At 43.3% G+C, this 16,763-nt stretch overlaps 1 protein-coding gene and 1 non-coding gene across 4 annotated transcripts in view; both read left to right on the forward strand.

Moving 5' to 3' along the window:
* Nucleotides 1-1,723: 1,723 nt before the first annotated feature.
* The window catches only part of DNAJC16 (DnaJ heat shock protein family (Hsp40) member C16), a 44,314-nt gene continuing 29,274 nt past the window's right edge, over nucleotides 1,724-16,763 (forward strand). The window contains exons 1-4 of one of the 3 annotated variants that reach the window (XM_035307827.3): nucleotides 1,724-1,815; nucleotides 4,155-4,339; nucleotides 9,663-9,729; nucleotides 12,425-12,764. In XM_035307827.3, coding sequence (XP_035163718.1) covers nucleotides 4,173-4,339; nucleotides 9,663-9,729; nucleotides 12,425-12,764 — 574 coding nt within the window. In that variant the 5' untranslated portion in view covers nucleotides 1,724-1,815; nucleotides 4,155-4,172. Of the gene's footprint in view, nucleotides 1,816-1,913; nucleotides 2,103-4,154; nucleotides 4,340-9,662; nucleotides 9,730-12,424; nucleotides 12,765-16,763 lie in introns of those variants that run through there. The other 2 variants (XM_009000458.5, XM_002750315.7) reach the window with 2 other exon arrangements.
* On the forward strand, nucleotides 15,154-15,293 carry LOC118143501 (small Cajal body-specific RNA 21). Its single transcript, XR_004727707.1, has one exon.

The following is a 16,763-nucleotide window of genomic DNA, read 5'->3' on the forward strand; positions in this document are numbered from 1 at the left end:
CCCCAAGGTTAATCTTGTGCCACCTCCCCGCCCCCAAGGTCTAGCCTCGCGCTACCGCCCCGCCTCCAAGAATCAACCCCTCCACTTACCCCACCCTCAGAATCGTCCTTGCGTCACTGCCCAGCCTCAGGCTCCAGCTCGCATCCCCACCCCTTCCCCAAAGTCAATCACGTCCCCAAGATCCATCCTTCCGTCACCGCCCCGTCCCGAGGCGGCACTTCCGCGCCTCGCCCCGCCCCCAGGGCCCAGCCCAGCCCCCGCGTCACCGCCCCCTCCGGGCGCAGGTGCCCCTTTGCAATTGTGGCACCAGTTCCTGGTCCACGGCGGGCCCCTCGCCAGAATTCACTACGGCCCCGCTTTTACAGAGGTTCGAAAGGAGTTGTCAGACTTCTAGCAAAAAGGAAACCATTTGTGGAGCCATGGTCTGTCCCGCCCCATTCAACCTCCTCCTGGGCATGGCTTCCCCTTAGCCTCCTCCTCCACCCCAAATAAAACCATAAGCTCCCCCCCTCAACCCTGTGCCCACATCGCAGATGGCTGTTCCAAACTCGAGTGTCTGATCCGACCAAGCCCACTTTACACAATCTTCCTTTCCCTCTTCCCTCCCTCCCACCCTAACACCTCTCACACAGAAAAAAAAAAGCTGGCAGTAATCTAGTCCTCTAACCTCCCATCGTTTTGAACAGTTCATTTTCACATTTCAAAAATAATCGTTTCTGTTTAGTGGGCATTTGCTAAGTCCCAGGCATCGTGCTAACCACTTTTCAAGCTTATCTCATTTCTCCCTAACTACAATCCTGCCAAGAAAGTATTCCCGCCCCCCGCCTTCCGCCAATTTTACAGATGTAGAGACCCTAGGGTTCAGGGAAACGGATGTTTAAGGTCATATGAGTAGTAGTGGCCGAGGTGGACAGGATTGAAACCCGAATCTGACTTTATAGGCCATACTCGAAGAATCTAAGAGTCTTAGAATATAATCGCTTGAACTGCAACACCTCAGCCCCATTTATTCACTTATTCTACGAATATTTATTGAGCCTGTAGTCAAACACTGAGAACATGGAGGTGAATAAAACAAAATCTCTGCTCTTAGAGTTTACATTCCAGTAGGAGGATCAGATATAAATAAATAAGAGACCGTAGAAATAAATGAAAGACATAGTATGTTAGATAGTGATAAATGCAAAGAGAAAAAAAAAAACAGGGTAGGGAGATATGAAAGTGCTTTATATCCCCAAGGGATCTAACTCACTGGCTCAAAGTTTCTCTCACTCACCTGTGACATTTCCCCCCCCCCCCACCTCCTTTCCCTGTGCTTAAGACAGAGACTGGAACATCCTTGGGTGGAGCTCACTTTTTAGTAAACGCGATTAGGAGTCCTGGATTCTCTCAAAAAAAGATAAACAAAAATAGAAGGAATCCTGGATTCTAGGCCTCGGGAAAATCCCTGCCCCGCTCTGGACCCCAGTCTCTCTATCAATATATGGAAGAGTTGGAAAGTTGAAAAATCCCTAAGGTCCTTCCAATCTGACGCTCTAGGATTCTATGAATAGGGTTAAAGAGAGCAGGGACAAAAGATTGCGTCCCCCTCCTAGCAACTGTTGCTAGACGAGGGCCACCTCCCGGCAGGAGCGGAAACGCCTTCCTGGATCGGGGAGGTCCTTCTGGCATCCCATGATGCATAGTGACTTCGCCTCGCTAGGAGGCACGTTTTGGCCTCTTTGGTTCACGATGAAGCCTTTGGCTACAACCGAAGAGCGCGCCTCGTTCCTGTAGCAACCGCACCAGGTCCACGCGCAGACGGCGAGTGGCAAGGTTCAAAATAAATTCGCCAAGTAGAAGCCCTCGACCTGTTCAGTCCTCGCGTTCGGTGCGACGGACCTTTAAGCGTCACGTGACTCCCCTTCGGGCTCGTCCCCGCCTCTTTCCCCTCCCCAGGCCCGGGCGAGAGCCGGTTTGGACGGGAAGCTCCCGGCCCGGCGAACTAACTGGAGCACGGACGCTGCAGCCGGTTGGGCCGGTGCCCTTTCCCGGTAACTCCTTCCAGGCGTGACGCGCGGAGCCGCGAACGCGGCGGGGCCAGGCCGACTCAGGGATTTCCCGTCAGTTCCTTCTCGTTTCCAGTCACTGCTGGGCCCGGGGGGAGCCGGGAGCCAACAGGGCCCGGCTCTCAGCTCTCGGCGGGCGGCGGGGGAGGGGGCTGTCACCTGCAGGGTTGCGACCTCCGGCAGGAGCGGGAGGCGGGGCTTAGACCTGGAGCTTGTCTCTGGGAGCCTCTGCCTGGTCCTGGAGATGCTGCCCAGAGGGCTGGCAGCCTACCTGTTGGGCAGGTGTTTGCTCAACCGAGGTCGGCGCCGTCTATCTCTCTTGTCAGCGAAAAAAACTTCACAGACCGCCCCCTCTTGGGCCCTCTAACTGGAAGGAACTGACATTGTTAAGTAAGGCAGCGATCGTACTGCATGGTAGAAATAATAGCAGTAACGACCATTTATAACTGTTGACTTTGGGCTCAGTAAACCCTTTACATGCGTTTAGTCCCACTTACCCCCTGATGATGCTTCAAGGTAATAGTATTCGTTCCCATTTTATGAATAAGGACGCTGATGCTTAATAAGTTTAAATAATTTGCCCAAGGTCATAAAGTAGTGGAGAACAGATCCGAGTCTTCAACCCATATGCTTAACCAGTAGCTACATCGCCTTCACGTGTTTTGTAGGACATAATAGGTTGCCTTAACAAAGAAGAAACTGGTTTGTTTTAGGATGTTATTCGGCATGTATGCAATTTTAAACGTTGATTATCAGATTAGTAATTTTGTGAGGACTCCCAGGCATCATTAAACTTGGACTTACCGTAATCCACCACTGTTACAGCCTTGCCCCTCTTGACTAAGGTGTCATATTAGACACTCAAACCTTAAAACTGTATTAACTTATGAGAAGTCAAGATAAATGTGTTCCTTGAAAAAATTGTATGGTATAACAACGATCATAATTGTGGGGTATTGATGTCTACAATTCCAGCACTACCCTGCTCATTAACCAGCCAGGATGATTTCCAAAATTCACAATGAATTCAGTCACTATACTCACCAGAGATGGAGCTTAAAACTTTTAAAGACCACCCGTGTTATTTGTTCTTTGCCACTAATTCATTACATGGAAAACTAATTTTTTTCTGGCCACTTTTTCTCCTCTGAGGTTTCCATTAAGAATGACCGTATTGGCTGGGCACGGTGGTTCACACCTGTAATCCCAGCACTTTGAGAGGCTGAGGTAGGTGGATCACCTGAGGTCAGGAGTTCAAAACCAGCCTGGCCAACATGGTAAAACCCAGTCTCTACTAAAAATACAAAAAGTTAGCCAAGCATAGTGGTGCATGCCTGTAATCCCAGCTACTTGGGAGGCTGAGGCAGGAGAATTGCTTGAGTAGGTTGCAGTGAGCTGAGATCACACCATTGCACTCCAGCCTGGGCAACAAGAGTGAAACTCTATCTCAAAAAAAAAAAAAAAAGATCATATTGCTAATGATTAAAGAGCAGCTTCTCATTTTCTTGTTTGAATGAATATGGTGAGAAAGGATAGAATTGAGGCATACTGTGCTTTACACAGTTTTTTGAGAGTGTTTCACCTCCGTTTGTACTTACTTAATGCCCAAGAATGGCACAACTATCTCATTTTGTAGTTTCGCACATGGTAAATCTTATAGTTTCATGAGTTTAACATGTACTCAGTTAAGTATTCTTACACCATTTATTTTGCTTAAACTCTTTTTATCAGAATAAATGAGATCATGTATTTGAGAGGTAGTCACCCTGATTATCCTATTTAGGTTTTCCCACATTCATGTATTATTATTTATGCATCCCATTCATTTTTAGTCATTTCTAAAGCTTTTTGAGTCCAAGTGTTCTGGAGAGTTGCTATTCTTATTGCTCATCTTTTCATCTGTAATGATTCTTATTCGTGACATTCAAAAGTAGTAGTGAGATTTTTTTTTTATTTTAAGATATAGTTAAACAGCTTGACACTTTTCCTGCAAAATACCTTTTGTTTTTTTTTTGTTTTTCGTCTATATATGTTATACCTTTACCTAAAAAGCAAGACTGTCCAGGTTTCTGCCACTGAAACTCATTGCCTCTTCAATCATTTCAGCTCTGGAAAGGAAGAGAAATGGAAGTGAGAAAGTTGAGCATTTCCTGGCAGTTCTTGATAGTTCTGGTTCTGATCCTGCAAATTCTGTCTGCGTTGGATTTTGACCCATACAGAGTCCTAGGGGTCAGCCGAACAGCCAGTCAGGCTGATATTAAAAAGGCTTATAAGAAGCTCGCCCGGGAATGGTAGGTGAATCAAAGAAATAGAGATTTAACGTAAATTAAGCAGTCTTAGCAGGGGAATGAAGTCTAAATTATGACTGGCTTTTATGTGTCTCTGTTTCTGTGCTCAGTATATATATCTGTCTAAAATATTTTATGCAGGAGAGCTAATGTTCATGTACTATAATTGTTAGCAATAAGATCCAAAGCCTGTGTTTACTCTGAAACTCCCTTTTAGGAATACTTTGGCTTAAAGAATTGCTTTAGATACTGTTAATATATTTAATGTTAAAATAAGAAGAAGCTTTAATTTAAAAAAATGTGTATATATATGGAGTCAATACTGGATATCCTACCATTCCCATGATATGTTATTTATAAAGTAACTTTATGAGCATAATTGCTAAACAAGAACACTATACAATCCTATTTTCTAAATTATTAATTTCTACACTTTGAAAAAAAGTTTAGAATAAGAGCCTTTTGCCTTCAAAAAAAAAAAATTCAGAAACCAAGTACAGTTGTCCTTTGATATCCATGAGGTCTTGGTTCCAGGACCCTCCAGGGATACCCAAGTCCAGGGATCCTCAAGTCCCTATATAAAATAGCATAGTATTTGCATATAATCTATGCACGTCTTCTCGTATGCTTTAGATCATCTCTAGATTACTTATAATACCTAATACAATGTAAATATTATGCAGTTAGTTGTTATTCTGTTATTGTTCAAGGAATAATGACAAGAAAAATGTACATGTTCAGTACAGATGCGATTGTTTTTAAATATGTTTGAATATTTCAGAATAGAAAATGTTCTATTTTAGTTGATTGCATCCATGAATGTGGAACCAGCAGATATAGCGAGCTGACTATATATTACTTAAAAAACTTGGCCTGGCATGGTGGCTCATGCCTGTAATCCCAGCATTTTGGGAGGCTAAGGTGGAAGAATTGTTTGAGCCCAGGAGTTCGAGGCCAGCCTGGGCAACAAAGTGAGACCCCATCTCTGTAGGGGAAATAAAAGCCCAGAGGTTCGAGGCTGCAGTGAGCCATGATCGCATCACTGCACTCCAGCCCAGGCAACAGAATGAAACACGTCTGAAAAAAAAATCTTACAGAAAATTGTAATTTTACCTGTAGTTATCGGGATAGGAATTAGCAGGGTTGTAAAAATCTAAAACTTTGGGCAAATGTCATCAATTTCTTCCACCAATGCCTTGGCTGTGCCAAAGAAGCAGAAGTGTTGGATTATATAGCTGGAGGGGGGAGCAGCAGAAGGAGGAGTGGATGGAAAGGACACAGGTGTCTCTAAGCTGGGTGTACCAACCATGAGCAATGGAAGAAAGTTTGGGACAGGTACCACCACACCTACCACATGCTAACCTCCTGGTTCTGTGCTTTTTGCCTCATTTAAACCTTATAATTGGCCTATGAAGGAGGATATCAATGTCTCTCTCTTTTTTGTTTTTGTTTTTTTGAGACGAAGTCTCCCTCTGTTGCGCAGGCTGGCTAGAGTACAGTGACATGATCTTGGCTCACTGTAACCTCCGCCTGCTGAGTTCAAGTGATTCTCCTGATTCAGCCTCCTGGGTAATTGGGACTACAGGCATACACTACCACACCCAGCTAATTTTTGTATTTTTAGTGGAGGCAGGATTTTGCCATATTGGTCTTGAACTCCTGACCTCAAATGATCTGTCCACCTCAGCCTCCCAAAGTGCTGGGATTACAGGCATGAGCCATCGTACCTGGCCAGTGCCTCTGTTTTATAGATGAAAAGATGGAGGCCTACAGTTGGTAAATCTTTGGTGCCTCTGGGTTCTGTAGTTTGACCCTCTGCATCAGTAGTTTATTGCTTTACTGTTTTTAATTATTTACACATCTAGGCATGAGTAAGGGTGAGTGGGCCAATGGTTGGCCGAGGAGGCGCTGAATGAGAGTAGGAAGTTATACAGGAGCAAAACTGCCACATTCAGGTGATGTGTGATGGTCTGCGTGCATGACTGTGCCTGCCACTGTTCTGCTTCAGTGAACAGGTGTATTTTAGCATTAAACTGCTTGAAATAAAGGTAAAGATCATTTAAAATATAATTTTTAAATAAATATTTTAGACCGTATTCCATGAGGAATCCAGAATTGGGTGCTAAAAAAACAATCTCTAATTATACATGACCTCCTTCCAGGGACTCTTTATACCAAGGTTATGTTCTGCATCACTTCCGACTCTTGCCTCTTTATGTTTAAAGCAAAATATGTAAATCTGCAGTTAATTCATAAGGTAACAACATTCTTTTGGACAGGGTATAGCCTTTGACAATATTTTAAGAACACAAATGATAGCTTGCTTATGTGGGACCTATTAAAATGTATAGCTTTGACTTTTCTGTCTTCCAGAGCTGAAAAAGGTATATGATATTAATTAAATGAGTCATATTCTCTTTTTTAATTTGACTCTCTAGGAGTAATTCATCACCATACAAATATATTGAGCGTGTCATCCAGTAATAGTCCAAAATTTTACTTTAGGTTTTAAATTTTGCTGTACTATTACTTTCTGCTGTACTGGCTATGACAGTGTATCACTTGGAATAGTTAAACTTTTGTTTACTAATGGCTTGATATACACTGAAAATAGCAGCGTTTCCAGTTTAACTTTTCAGAATGAACTATAGCAGGGGAAAATGGTTACTTGTTGAACTGGATCTGGAGCCTGCCTCCTATACATTTTACTAAGTGTTTCTTAGACTGCTTAAGAATTTTCCTTTGCTCGGTAAAACCATTTGACATTACTTTTTCCCTAGGAAAACTATGTTTCCCTCCCAGTAATTTTTATCATAGGTAATTTTTGTTTGTTATCCACATTAGCAGAAGAAATAACTCCTCCCCCACCCCCCACAAAGAATAGCAGATGGGTGTGATATGGTTATGTAGTAAACTGAACAGTAAATTAATTTGTCTAATTCTTTGCTGTATTTCTCTCTCTCTCTCTCTCTCTCTCTCTCTCTCTCTCTCTCTCTCTTTCTCTCTCTCTTTTGAGATGGAGTCCTGCTCTGTCACCCAGACTGGAGTGCAGCGGGGAGGTCTCAACTCACTGCAACCTCCAACTCCTGGTCTCAAGCAATTCTCCTGTCTCAGTCTTCCCAGTAGCTGGGATTACAGGCACCCACCACTAAACCCGGCTAATTTTTTGCATTTTTAGTAGAGATGGGGTTTCACCATGTTGGCCAGCTGGTCTTGTACTCCTGACCTCATGATCCGCCCACCTCAGCCTCCCAAAATGCTGGGATTACAGGCGTGAGCCACGGCGCCCAGCATGCAGCATGCTGTGTTACTTTCTCTTTGTTTTTATTCCTTTCAAAAGGTAACTAGAGAGCCAGTAGATAACCATGTGCAATATTTCCTCTACTTTGACTTTTAAAGATTGGGTATTATATTGCAGTTCATGAAATAATTTCATATTTACTGAAAATAGCACTGGACAATACTTTCCTAGGGCTGATTTTTTTTTTTTTTTAATGTTTTCAACCTTGTGGGATCTTCCACGATTAGGAAAGTATTCCATACGAGCTGAAAGTGTGGTTTCCTCCCTATTCCTCAACCTTGGCCTCCTGTTTCAGGATCTGTGTTTTCTAACCCAGCTGCCCTCAAGACTCTCTCTCTTTGGTTCATTCTCCTTAAAAGTCCCTTCCTGCCCTTCTTCTACAGAGTTCTATATGTCAAATCTGCATTCGTATGATTGCATAATTTTGATCTTCGCAGCTGTCAGCCTGTTTGAATACTGAAAACACTTTTGCTTTGTTTTTTGTTGTTGTTGTCATCCAGAAATGCTTTGGAACCTCCATCTCGTTTCCTTAAGTCATGCTGTTTTCATTATGCCTCGCCGAGATTTTTCCCTCCTGCTAATACTTATAGCAAGGATTAAACGGTTAAGGAAGGAATGATTTTTAAACTCAACAGTCAGTAATCTGGAGTTTCCTTATTTGTAAAGAAATCAGAATATGTGGCATAATTCATTCAAACATATTCCTGCTAGAATAAATTTATCAAGTTGTAGATTTTTTTTTATTCCAATGTACTTGGTGTATCCTTAGTAGCCGTTTGCTTCCCAGTGAGTTGTTTTTCTTTCCAGAACCTCTGTCAGAGGAAATTTACTAGAAGTTACCGGAAGTTATTATGTGAAGAATACTATCATACAAAGTCTCTTAAAGTTAACACTGAAAAATCAATCTGTATAAAACACTGATTTAGATCTTAGGGGCTTTCAAGGAAGTAAACCTAGCCCTTACTTTCCAGAACTTTAAAATCTCCAAAGCTGGCCGGGTGTGGTAGCTCACACCTGTAATCCCAGCACTTTGGGAGGCCAAGGCAGGATGATGGCACGAGTCCAGGAATTTGAGATCAGCCTGGACAACATGGCAAAAAATGTTAAATATGTGGCCTTGAGGTCGAGTGCAGTGACTCACACCTGTATTTCCAGCACTTTGGAAGGTCGTGGCAGGTGGATCATTTGAGGTCAGGTGTTTGAGACCAGCCCAGCCGACATGATGAATCCCCATCTCTACTAAAAATACAAAAAGTAGCCGGGTGGTAGTGGCACCGGCCTGTAATTGCAGCTACTTGGAAGGCTGGGGCAGGAGAATCAGTTGAACCTGGAAGGTGGAGGTTGCAGTGAGCCAAGATGGTACCACTGCACTCCAGTCTGGACAACAGAGTGAGACCCAGTCTCAAAAAAAAAAAATAATTATGTGGCCTTGAAATTCTTATCCAGGTAAAAGGCAATCGTTGGCAGAATGAAATAACCACGATAATAATGAAAAATATTCTAATTTGAAAGTCAGGCATGAATGCAGTTTCAAACCCGATTGTTACTAAACAAATTCAGTCTATCCTAAAAGCTGTTTCTTATGTCAGTATGTATTAGCAGAAGAAACAATAGCATTCTAGCATCCCAATATCATTCTAGCATTGGGATGAAATGTTGCCATCCTGGGAAAAGACATGGGTTCTTATGAATAAGTGATTTAACCTTGAGCCAGCTGTAGCAGTGTTTGGGAGCAGTGTACGTACATGCACCATATCCCACCTTTCCTCTGTGAAATGCTGCAGTACTATCTGGTGCTTTGAAAACATGCCCCACTGGAATGTTTTGGGAAAAGATTGCCTATTTCAAAATTTCATTGATTATAGTCATGTAAAGCTACTGATTGCCTCTATCATTTACTTTAAGAAACTTTCCTAACAAAATACCCCTCCATTTGCCTCTGTAATAACTGTGTGGATAAGGATGTTAAATGACTATGCATAAAAAGTTAACTCTGTTCTCACTGCCTGCCCTTTTGTGTTTCAGGCATCCTGACAAAAACAAAGATCCGGGAGCAGAAGACAAGTTCATTCAAATCAGTAAGGCTTACGAGGTATTGTGTCCAGCTTTGTTGGGGTTTTTTTTGTTTTTTGATTTTTGTTTTTGAGATGGAGTCTCACTCTGTCACCCAGGCTAGAGTGCAGTGACACCATCTCAGCCCACTGCAAGCTCCGCCTCCCAGGTTCAAGCAATTCTTCTGCCTCAGCCTCCCAAGTAGCTGGGGTTACAGGCACCTACCACCACACTTAGCTAATTTTTGTATTTTTAGTAGAGAGGGGGTTTTACCATGTTGGCCAGACTGGTCTCCAACTCCTGACCTCAGGTGATCCACCTGCCTTAGCCTCCCAAAGTGCTGGGATTACAGGTATGAGCCACCGCACCTGGCCTTCACGTCCAACTTTGTGATGCATCCATTAGCTCTTATAAAATATGCCTTAGGAAGTGATGAGTTTCATAAAGTTCTCAGAAAGGTCATGTTCCCCATGCCCTTGACCCAATTTCTAGATTGTAATAAAGAGAACACATTTGGGCACATCCTATATATTGAAACAAGTGCCTGAACACTTCAGCTCTTGGAAAAGCTGTTCTATTTTAAAGGCTTTAACTAGAATTGTAGAATTATCCTGAATATGTCTGTATATGTCTTTATTGCCTTCTTAAAAATTTACATTAAATAATTACATACCAATTTGCCTGTATTTAGTAAAGTGGCACAAGGTGCCAGGCACGGTGGCACATGCCTATAGTCCCAGCTACTAGGGAGGCTGAGGCTAAAGGATTGCTTGAGTTCAGGAGTTTTGGGCTGTAGTGCACTATGCTGATCCGGTGTCTGTACTAAGTTCGGCATCATTATGGTGACCTCCTGGGAGCTGGGGACCACCAGGTTGCCTAAGGAGGAATGAACTGGCCCAGGTGGGAAACGGAGCAGGTCAGAACTCCCAGGCTCATCAGTAGTGGGATCTCGCCTGTGAATAGCCACTGCACTCCAGCCTGGGCAACATAGTGAGACCCCATCTCTAAAAATAAAAAATAAAGTGGCTCAAGGTAACAAATACATTTAAACACAAGATTTTCAATCATTTTCCGACATGTTGTGTTAAGTAGGTTGGTTCAGAATATGCATAAAGGAGAAGTCAGTGACTTCCTGATTTGTGTAGGGAATGCCCTTCAACAGACAGTGCTTAGCTCATAGAAATGACACATCATCATCCTAAAACAGATTCCTGGATTTTAGACCTCAGAGTTATTTCTAAGTAAAACAAAGTCAACTAACATACAAAGCACTAAACTATAGCTACTTTTTTGGTGTTCATAGCTTTTCTTATCTTGGTTTGAATTAGTCCAACTCATCGGGTATGACCAGCTCAGTTTTCTTGTGATTGAGCCCTGGTGATCAACATTATGTTTTATTTGTTTTGCTGAAGTGGTTTGGTTTTTTTGTTTTTTGTTTTTTTTTTTTTTGAGATGGAGTTTCGTTTCACTCTTGTTACCCAGGCTGGAGTGCAATGGCACAATCTCGGTTCACTGCAACCTCTGCCTCCTGGGTTCAGGCAGTTCTCCTGCCTCAGCCTCCTGAGTAGTTGGGATTACAAGCATGCGCCACTATGCCCAGCTAATTTTTTTGTATTTTTAGTAGAGAAAGGGTTTCACCATGTTGACCAGGATGGTCTCAATCTCTTGACCTCGTGATCCACCCACCTCAGCCTCCCAAAGTGCTGGGATTACAGGCTTGAGCCACTGCGCCTGGCCTTTGCTGAAATGTTTCTTTTGTGGTAGTTTGAAATCTTTAATGCCAAGATGAGCGTAACTATTTAAACTGAACAATTTCAGTCTTGAATGTTCTTTAATATTTCTATAGGGAAAGAAAAGTTTCTCATTCTTTTGAATGACTGCATTTAGAATATCTAATCGGCTGGATGCAGTGGCGCCCTGTAATACCAGCACCTGGGGAGGCTGAGGCATGCAAATTGCTTAAGCTCAGTAATTCAAGACCAGCCTAGGCAACATGACGAAACTTCATCTCCACAAAAATACAAAAATTAGCCTGGTGTGGTGGCTTGTGCTGGTGGCCCCAGCTACTCAGGAAGCTGAGGTGGAAGGTTGAGCCTGGGAGGTGGAGGCTGCAGAGAGCTATGATCACGCCACTTCACTCCAACCTGGGTGACAAAGCAAGACCCTGTCTCAAAAAGAAAAAGAATATCTATGTAATAATCTCTTTTCTATTTTCTTAAGAGACAGTCTGTCTCTGTCACCCAGGCTGGAGTACAGTGATGTAATCACAGCTCATTTGCAGCCTTGAACTCCTGGGCTCAAGCAATCTTCCACCCACCTCACCCTCCCAAGTAGCTACAACTATAGGCACCTATCACTACGCCTGGCCAACTTTTTTTTTCTTTTTGTAGCAACGTCTTGCTTTGTGGCCCAGGCTGGTCCTGAAACTCCTGGCCTCAAGGGATCCTCCAAACCTCGGCCTCTCATAATCATGTCATCTCCAACGCTGGCCGGGTATGATAGCTCACACCTGTAATCCCAGCACTTTGGGAGGCCAAGGCAGGATGATGGCACGAGTCCAGGAATTTGAGATCAGCCTGGACAACATGGCAAAAAATGTCAAATATGTGGCAATGCAAAAAATGTTAAATTTTTGCATTTATTTTCTTCCTGTGTCTTCTAAGCTGCTTATAGAAAAGTCTTTTGGGTGAACCTTTTTGCCTGTTGTTTAGATTTCTTTTTTCCTTCCTTTATAGATTCTTTCAAATGAAGAAAAGAGATCAAATTATGATCAATATGGAGACGCTGGAGAGAACCAGGGCTACCAGAAGCAGCAACAGCAGCGAGAGTATCGCTTCCGCCATTTCCATGAAAATTTTTATTTTGATGAATCCTTTTTTCACTTCCCTTTTAATTCTGAACGGCGGGACTCAATTGATGAAAAGTATTTGTTGCACTTTTCACATTATGTGAATGAAGTGGTTCCAGATAGCTTCAAGAAACCCTACCTCATAAAGATCACCTCGGATTGGTGCTTTAGCTGTATTCATATCGAGCCTGTGTGGAAAGAAGTTGTTCAAGAACTGGAGGAATTGGGTAAGATAATTTTATTTATTACATAGATGACTTTTTTTTTTTTTTTTTTTAAGGTGGAGTCTTTCTCTGTTGCCCACGCTGGAGTGCAGTAGTGCCATCTCGGCTCATTGCAACCTCCACCTCCCAGGTTCAAGCGATTCTTCTGCCTCAACCTCCCAAGTAGCTGGGATTACAGGCGCCCACCATCACACCCAGCTAATTTTTGTACTTTTAGTAGAGACAGGGTTTCGCTATGTTGGCCAGGCTGGTTTTGAACTCCTGACTTCAAGTGATCCGCCTGCTTCGGCTTTCCAAAGTGCTGGAATTACAGGCATCAGCCACTGCATCCAGCCCCAAAGCAAATTTTTTTTAAACACCTGTTTTATAAACCTTTTTGAAAGTATTTCTTGGCCGGGCGCGGTGGCTCACGCCTATAATCCCAGCACTTTGGGAGGCCAAGGCGGGTGGATCACGAGGTCAAGAGATCGAGACCATCCTGGTCAACAAGGTGAAACCCCGTCTCTACTAAAAATACAAAAATTAGCTGGGCATGGTGGCGTGTGCCTGTAGTCCCAGTTACTCGGGAGACTGAGGCAGGAGAATTGCTTGAACCCAGGAGGTAGAGATTGCGGTGAGCCGAGATCATGCCATTGTACTCCAGTCTGGGTAACAACAGCGAAACTCCGTCTCAAAAAAAAAAAAAAGGGAAGTCTTTCTTAACTGTTTTAGTCTGCTTTCTTCAACTCAGTGACACCTAAGCACCAATTTTTTTTTACTTATTGTGAGCTGAGCCTTGAAGAGGGTTGGAAGTCAGCTGAGGAATCTTCAGTCACACAATCTGGTAAAAACTAGTGTGCAAAAGCATCCAATGTTTATAGAGAAGTGTACTGTGGAGGAGGGCCCCGAATTAGCACCACCCCTGACCTTGAGCTCACCATTTAGTTAAAGAGAAAATATATACACAGAGAACACGGACCTCACGTTTGCAAGTACGGAATAATGTAGTGCTGAAGGAGTAGACAAAAGATGACAAGACATTCATTTTGTGTTTTCTAACACCTTGCCCATGAATCGGATATTTTCATTTTAAACTTTTTTCTCAGGCAACTTTCATGTGCCAATTACTGTAGTCGACAACAAAGGATATATAATAATAATCCTTTTTGTTGAACATTTCCGTTCCCTTGCATTGTGGTAAATGCTTTCTGTGCATTATCTTTGTCCCCAAAGCAACTCAATGAAGGAGAGACTGTTATTATCCCTATTTTACAGATGAGGAAGCTAAGGCATTGAAGGTTAAGGAACTAATTCATTAAGCATCATTGTTGGATATGGACCCAGGAATCTGACCTTCAGTTTCCTCATCCATAAAGATAGCAATGCTTACCGTGCAGAGTGGTTGTGAGTATGAAAAGTATGATGTATATAAAGCTGTAGGCGTGATACCCAACATACAAAGCACTCAAGAGTAGTCATCCCTCCCTTAGGCCTTTGTCTTATAGCCACTTGGCCTCACTAGGTGATGTCTCTTCTGTCTTTACAAATGACCAAATCTCCCAGTGTATGTGCCTGCTATGTTCTTTTTCTTTCTTCTGCTCAGATAATTCTCTGTGCACTTCCATTTATTGAGATTGTTCCACAGTTATTTTTAATGGCTGTGATGTGATATAATAGTATACTGTACTTGGCTCTACAGAAGAGCCAAGAATCCAGTTTGGATTCTTGTTCTGCAATTTTGTCAGCTGTGCAACCTGAGATAAGTCACTTTACCTCTCTGAATCCTCTCCCTGTATCTGGAGAATGAAGGAAATGGGCTGTATAATGCCCAAGGTTCCTCCTTTTCTACCATTGAGAGACTGCAGCAGTCACGGTCCGGTAGCCTACAGATAGCTTCATTTAGTCTGCTCAGCAATTTTAAAGCATTAAGTTTGGGATCCCTCCATTTACTCAGCATTTCATTTTAGGAATATACTAATTAAGCACACAAGAGCACAAAGCCGTGTGTACAAAGATGTACAAGGTTGCGTGTCAACATTCCTCATAATGTTAAGAATTAGGCCAAAAGCAACTTTTGATATTGTGCTTTCTGATAAGAAATCTATGTATATTTTGGTGTTCATTCCCAGTTCCTGGCACAGATCTCTTAAAACCCTTGAGATTGCCTGATGAGTAGGGGTGGGCTAAGAGAATCTTTTGCTCTCACATTTGCTCTTGACTCTGATTCCTGACATGGAGCTCCTGATCCTTGGAATTTCCTGCACGATGGAAACTGGTCACCAGAAAGGCCAAACCATGATTAGAAGTTTGAAAGTTTTCACCCTCATCTTTCAGAAAGAGGAGAGGAGCTAGAGACTGAGTTAATAATTGATCATGCCTACATGATGAAGCCTTCACAAAAATCCCTGAACTCTGGCTCAGTTTCCTGGGGGGTGGGCCCAGCCTACTCTACCTCCCCTCAGCTGAGCCTATAGTAGAGGGGCCAGGCATCCTCCCCCATGGGAGAGGCATTTGAGTAAGGAGCCTTGCCTCTGGTGTCCTAGCTGCACATTTGCTGGGCAAAAAAATGAACGTATATATGTGTATATTTAATCCTTGAACTACTGGGTTTGAGAGTTCCCAGGTGGCTGAATACATGGAGATGCCCAGAGGGTGACAGGCCCTGAGAGGGCAGGGCTGCTCCCCCACTTCCATATGCCTTGCTGTGTGCCTCTTTTTCTTCTGGCTGATCAGCTCCTTTGTAATAGCCCTTATACCTAATGGGTAAACATAAGGATTGTTCCCCTGAGTTTTGTGAGCAGCTCTAGCAAATTAATTGAACCCAAGGAGGGACTCATGGGACCCTTTGATTTATAGCCAGTTGGTCAAAAGTACAGAACACAACTTGGGACTTTGGCGTCTAAAGTGGGAGCAGCCTTTGTGGGACTGAACCCTTAACCTGCAGGACCTGATGCTATCTCTGGGTAGATAGTGTAAGAATTGAGTTGATACCCATTTAATGTCTACTGGAGGGTTTATGGGGAACCCCTAACCCCAAAGCATCAAGTGTCAGAAGTGAGGCGTTGAGCTGGGCATAGTGGCATGTGCCTGGAATCCCAGCTACTTGGGTGGCTGAGGCAGGAAGATTGCCTGAGCCCAGGAGTTTGACACCAGCCTGGGCGACATAGTGAGACTCCGTCTCCAGAATGTCAGGGAAAGTAGTGTGTTGAGTGTGAGTAGGAAAAACAGTTTGGTTTTTCCTCTCTCATAACTTCAATGTGCAACAATAAAGAATGGGTTAAATAGATTGATGGCCCAGTGAATTTCTACTATGTGCCAGGCTCTGGTCTGGTGTTGCGGATACACAGGGATCCCTGCCTTCATGAGGCTTACATTCTAGAAGGGGAGACAGACAATAAACAATTGACAAAAGGAAAGTGGGTGGGACATTAGAAGATGGTAAACACTGTGGGGAAAAAAGTGAAAGTGAGCAGGTTGTATGTGTGGCCCGAGTGGGCCATATTTTAAATGTGGTGCCAAGGTAGGCCCCATTCAGAAGGACTTGAAGTTGGTGAAGAAGTCAGCTATGCAGAAGTAGGGTAGATACACACTTCAGGCTGAAGGAACAGCCAGTGCCAAGGCCCTGAGGCAGGAACATCCATGTCCTCAGATCACAGCAAAGACACTGGGGACTGGGGCAGGCTGATGGAGGAGTGGGAGAAGAAAGGGCATGGGGAACCAGGGCCAAACACAAAGGGTCTTGTTGGCCTCTGTGAGGATTGTGCATTTTATTCCAACTGAAATGGGTCTTTGCAGGGTTTGGGCAGAGGAGTGATGTGATCCATTTTTATGTTTTAGAAGGAACAGCCTGGCTGCTATGTTAAGAACAGACTGTCAGGAGACATGGAGAAATAGGGGGAGAGCATTTAGGATGTTATTACAGCAACAGAGGCAGGAGAGATAATGATGACTCAGAGCAGGGCATATAATGAAAGTGATGAAAAACAGTTGAATTCCGGACATATTCTGAAAAGAAAACCAACA

Source organism: Callithrix jacchus, chromosome 7 (assembly GCF_049354715.1).
Source record: "Callithrix jacchus isolate 240 chromosome 7, calJac240_pri, whole genome shotgun sequence".
In the NCBI taxonomy this organism is placed as follows: Eukaryota; Metazoa; Chordata; class Mammalia; order Primates; family Cebidae; genus Callithrix; species Callithrix jacchus.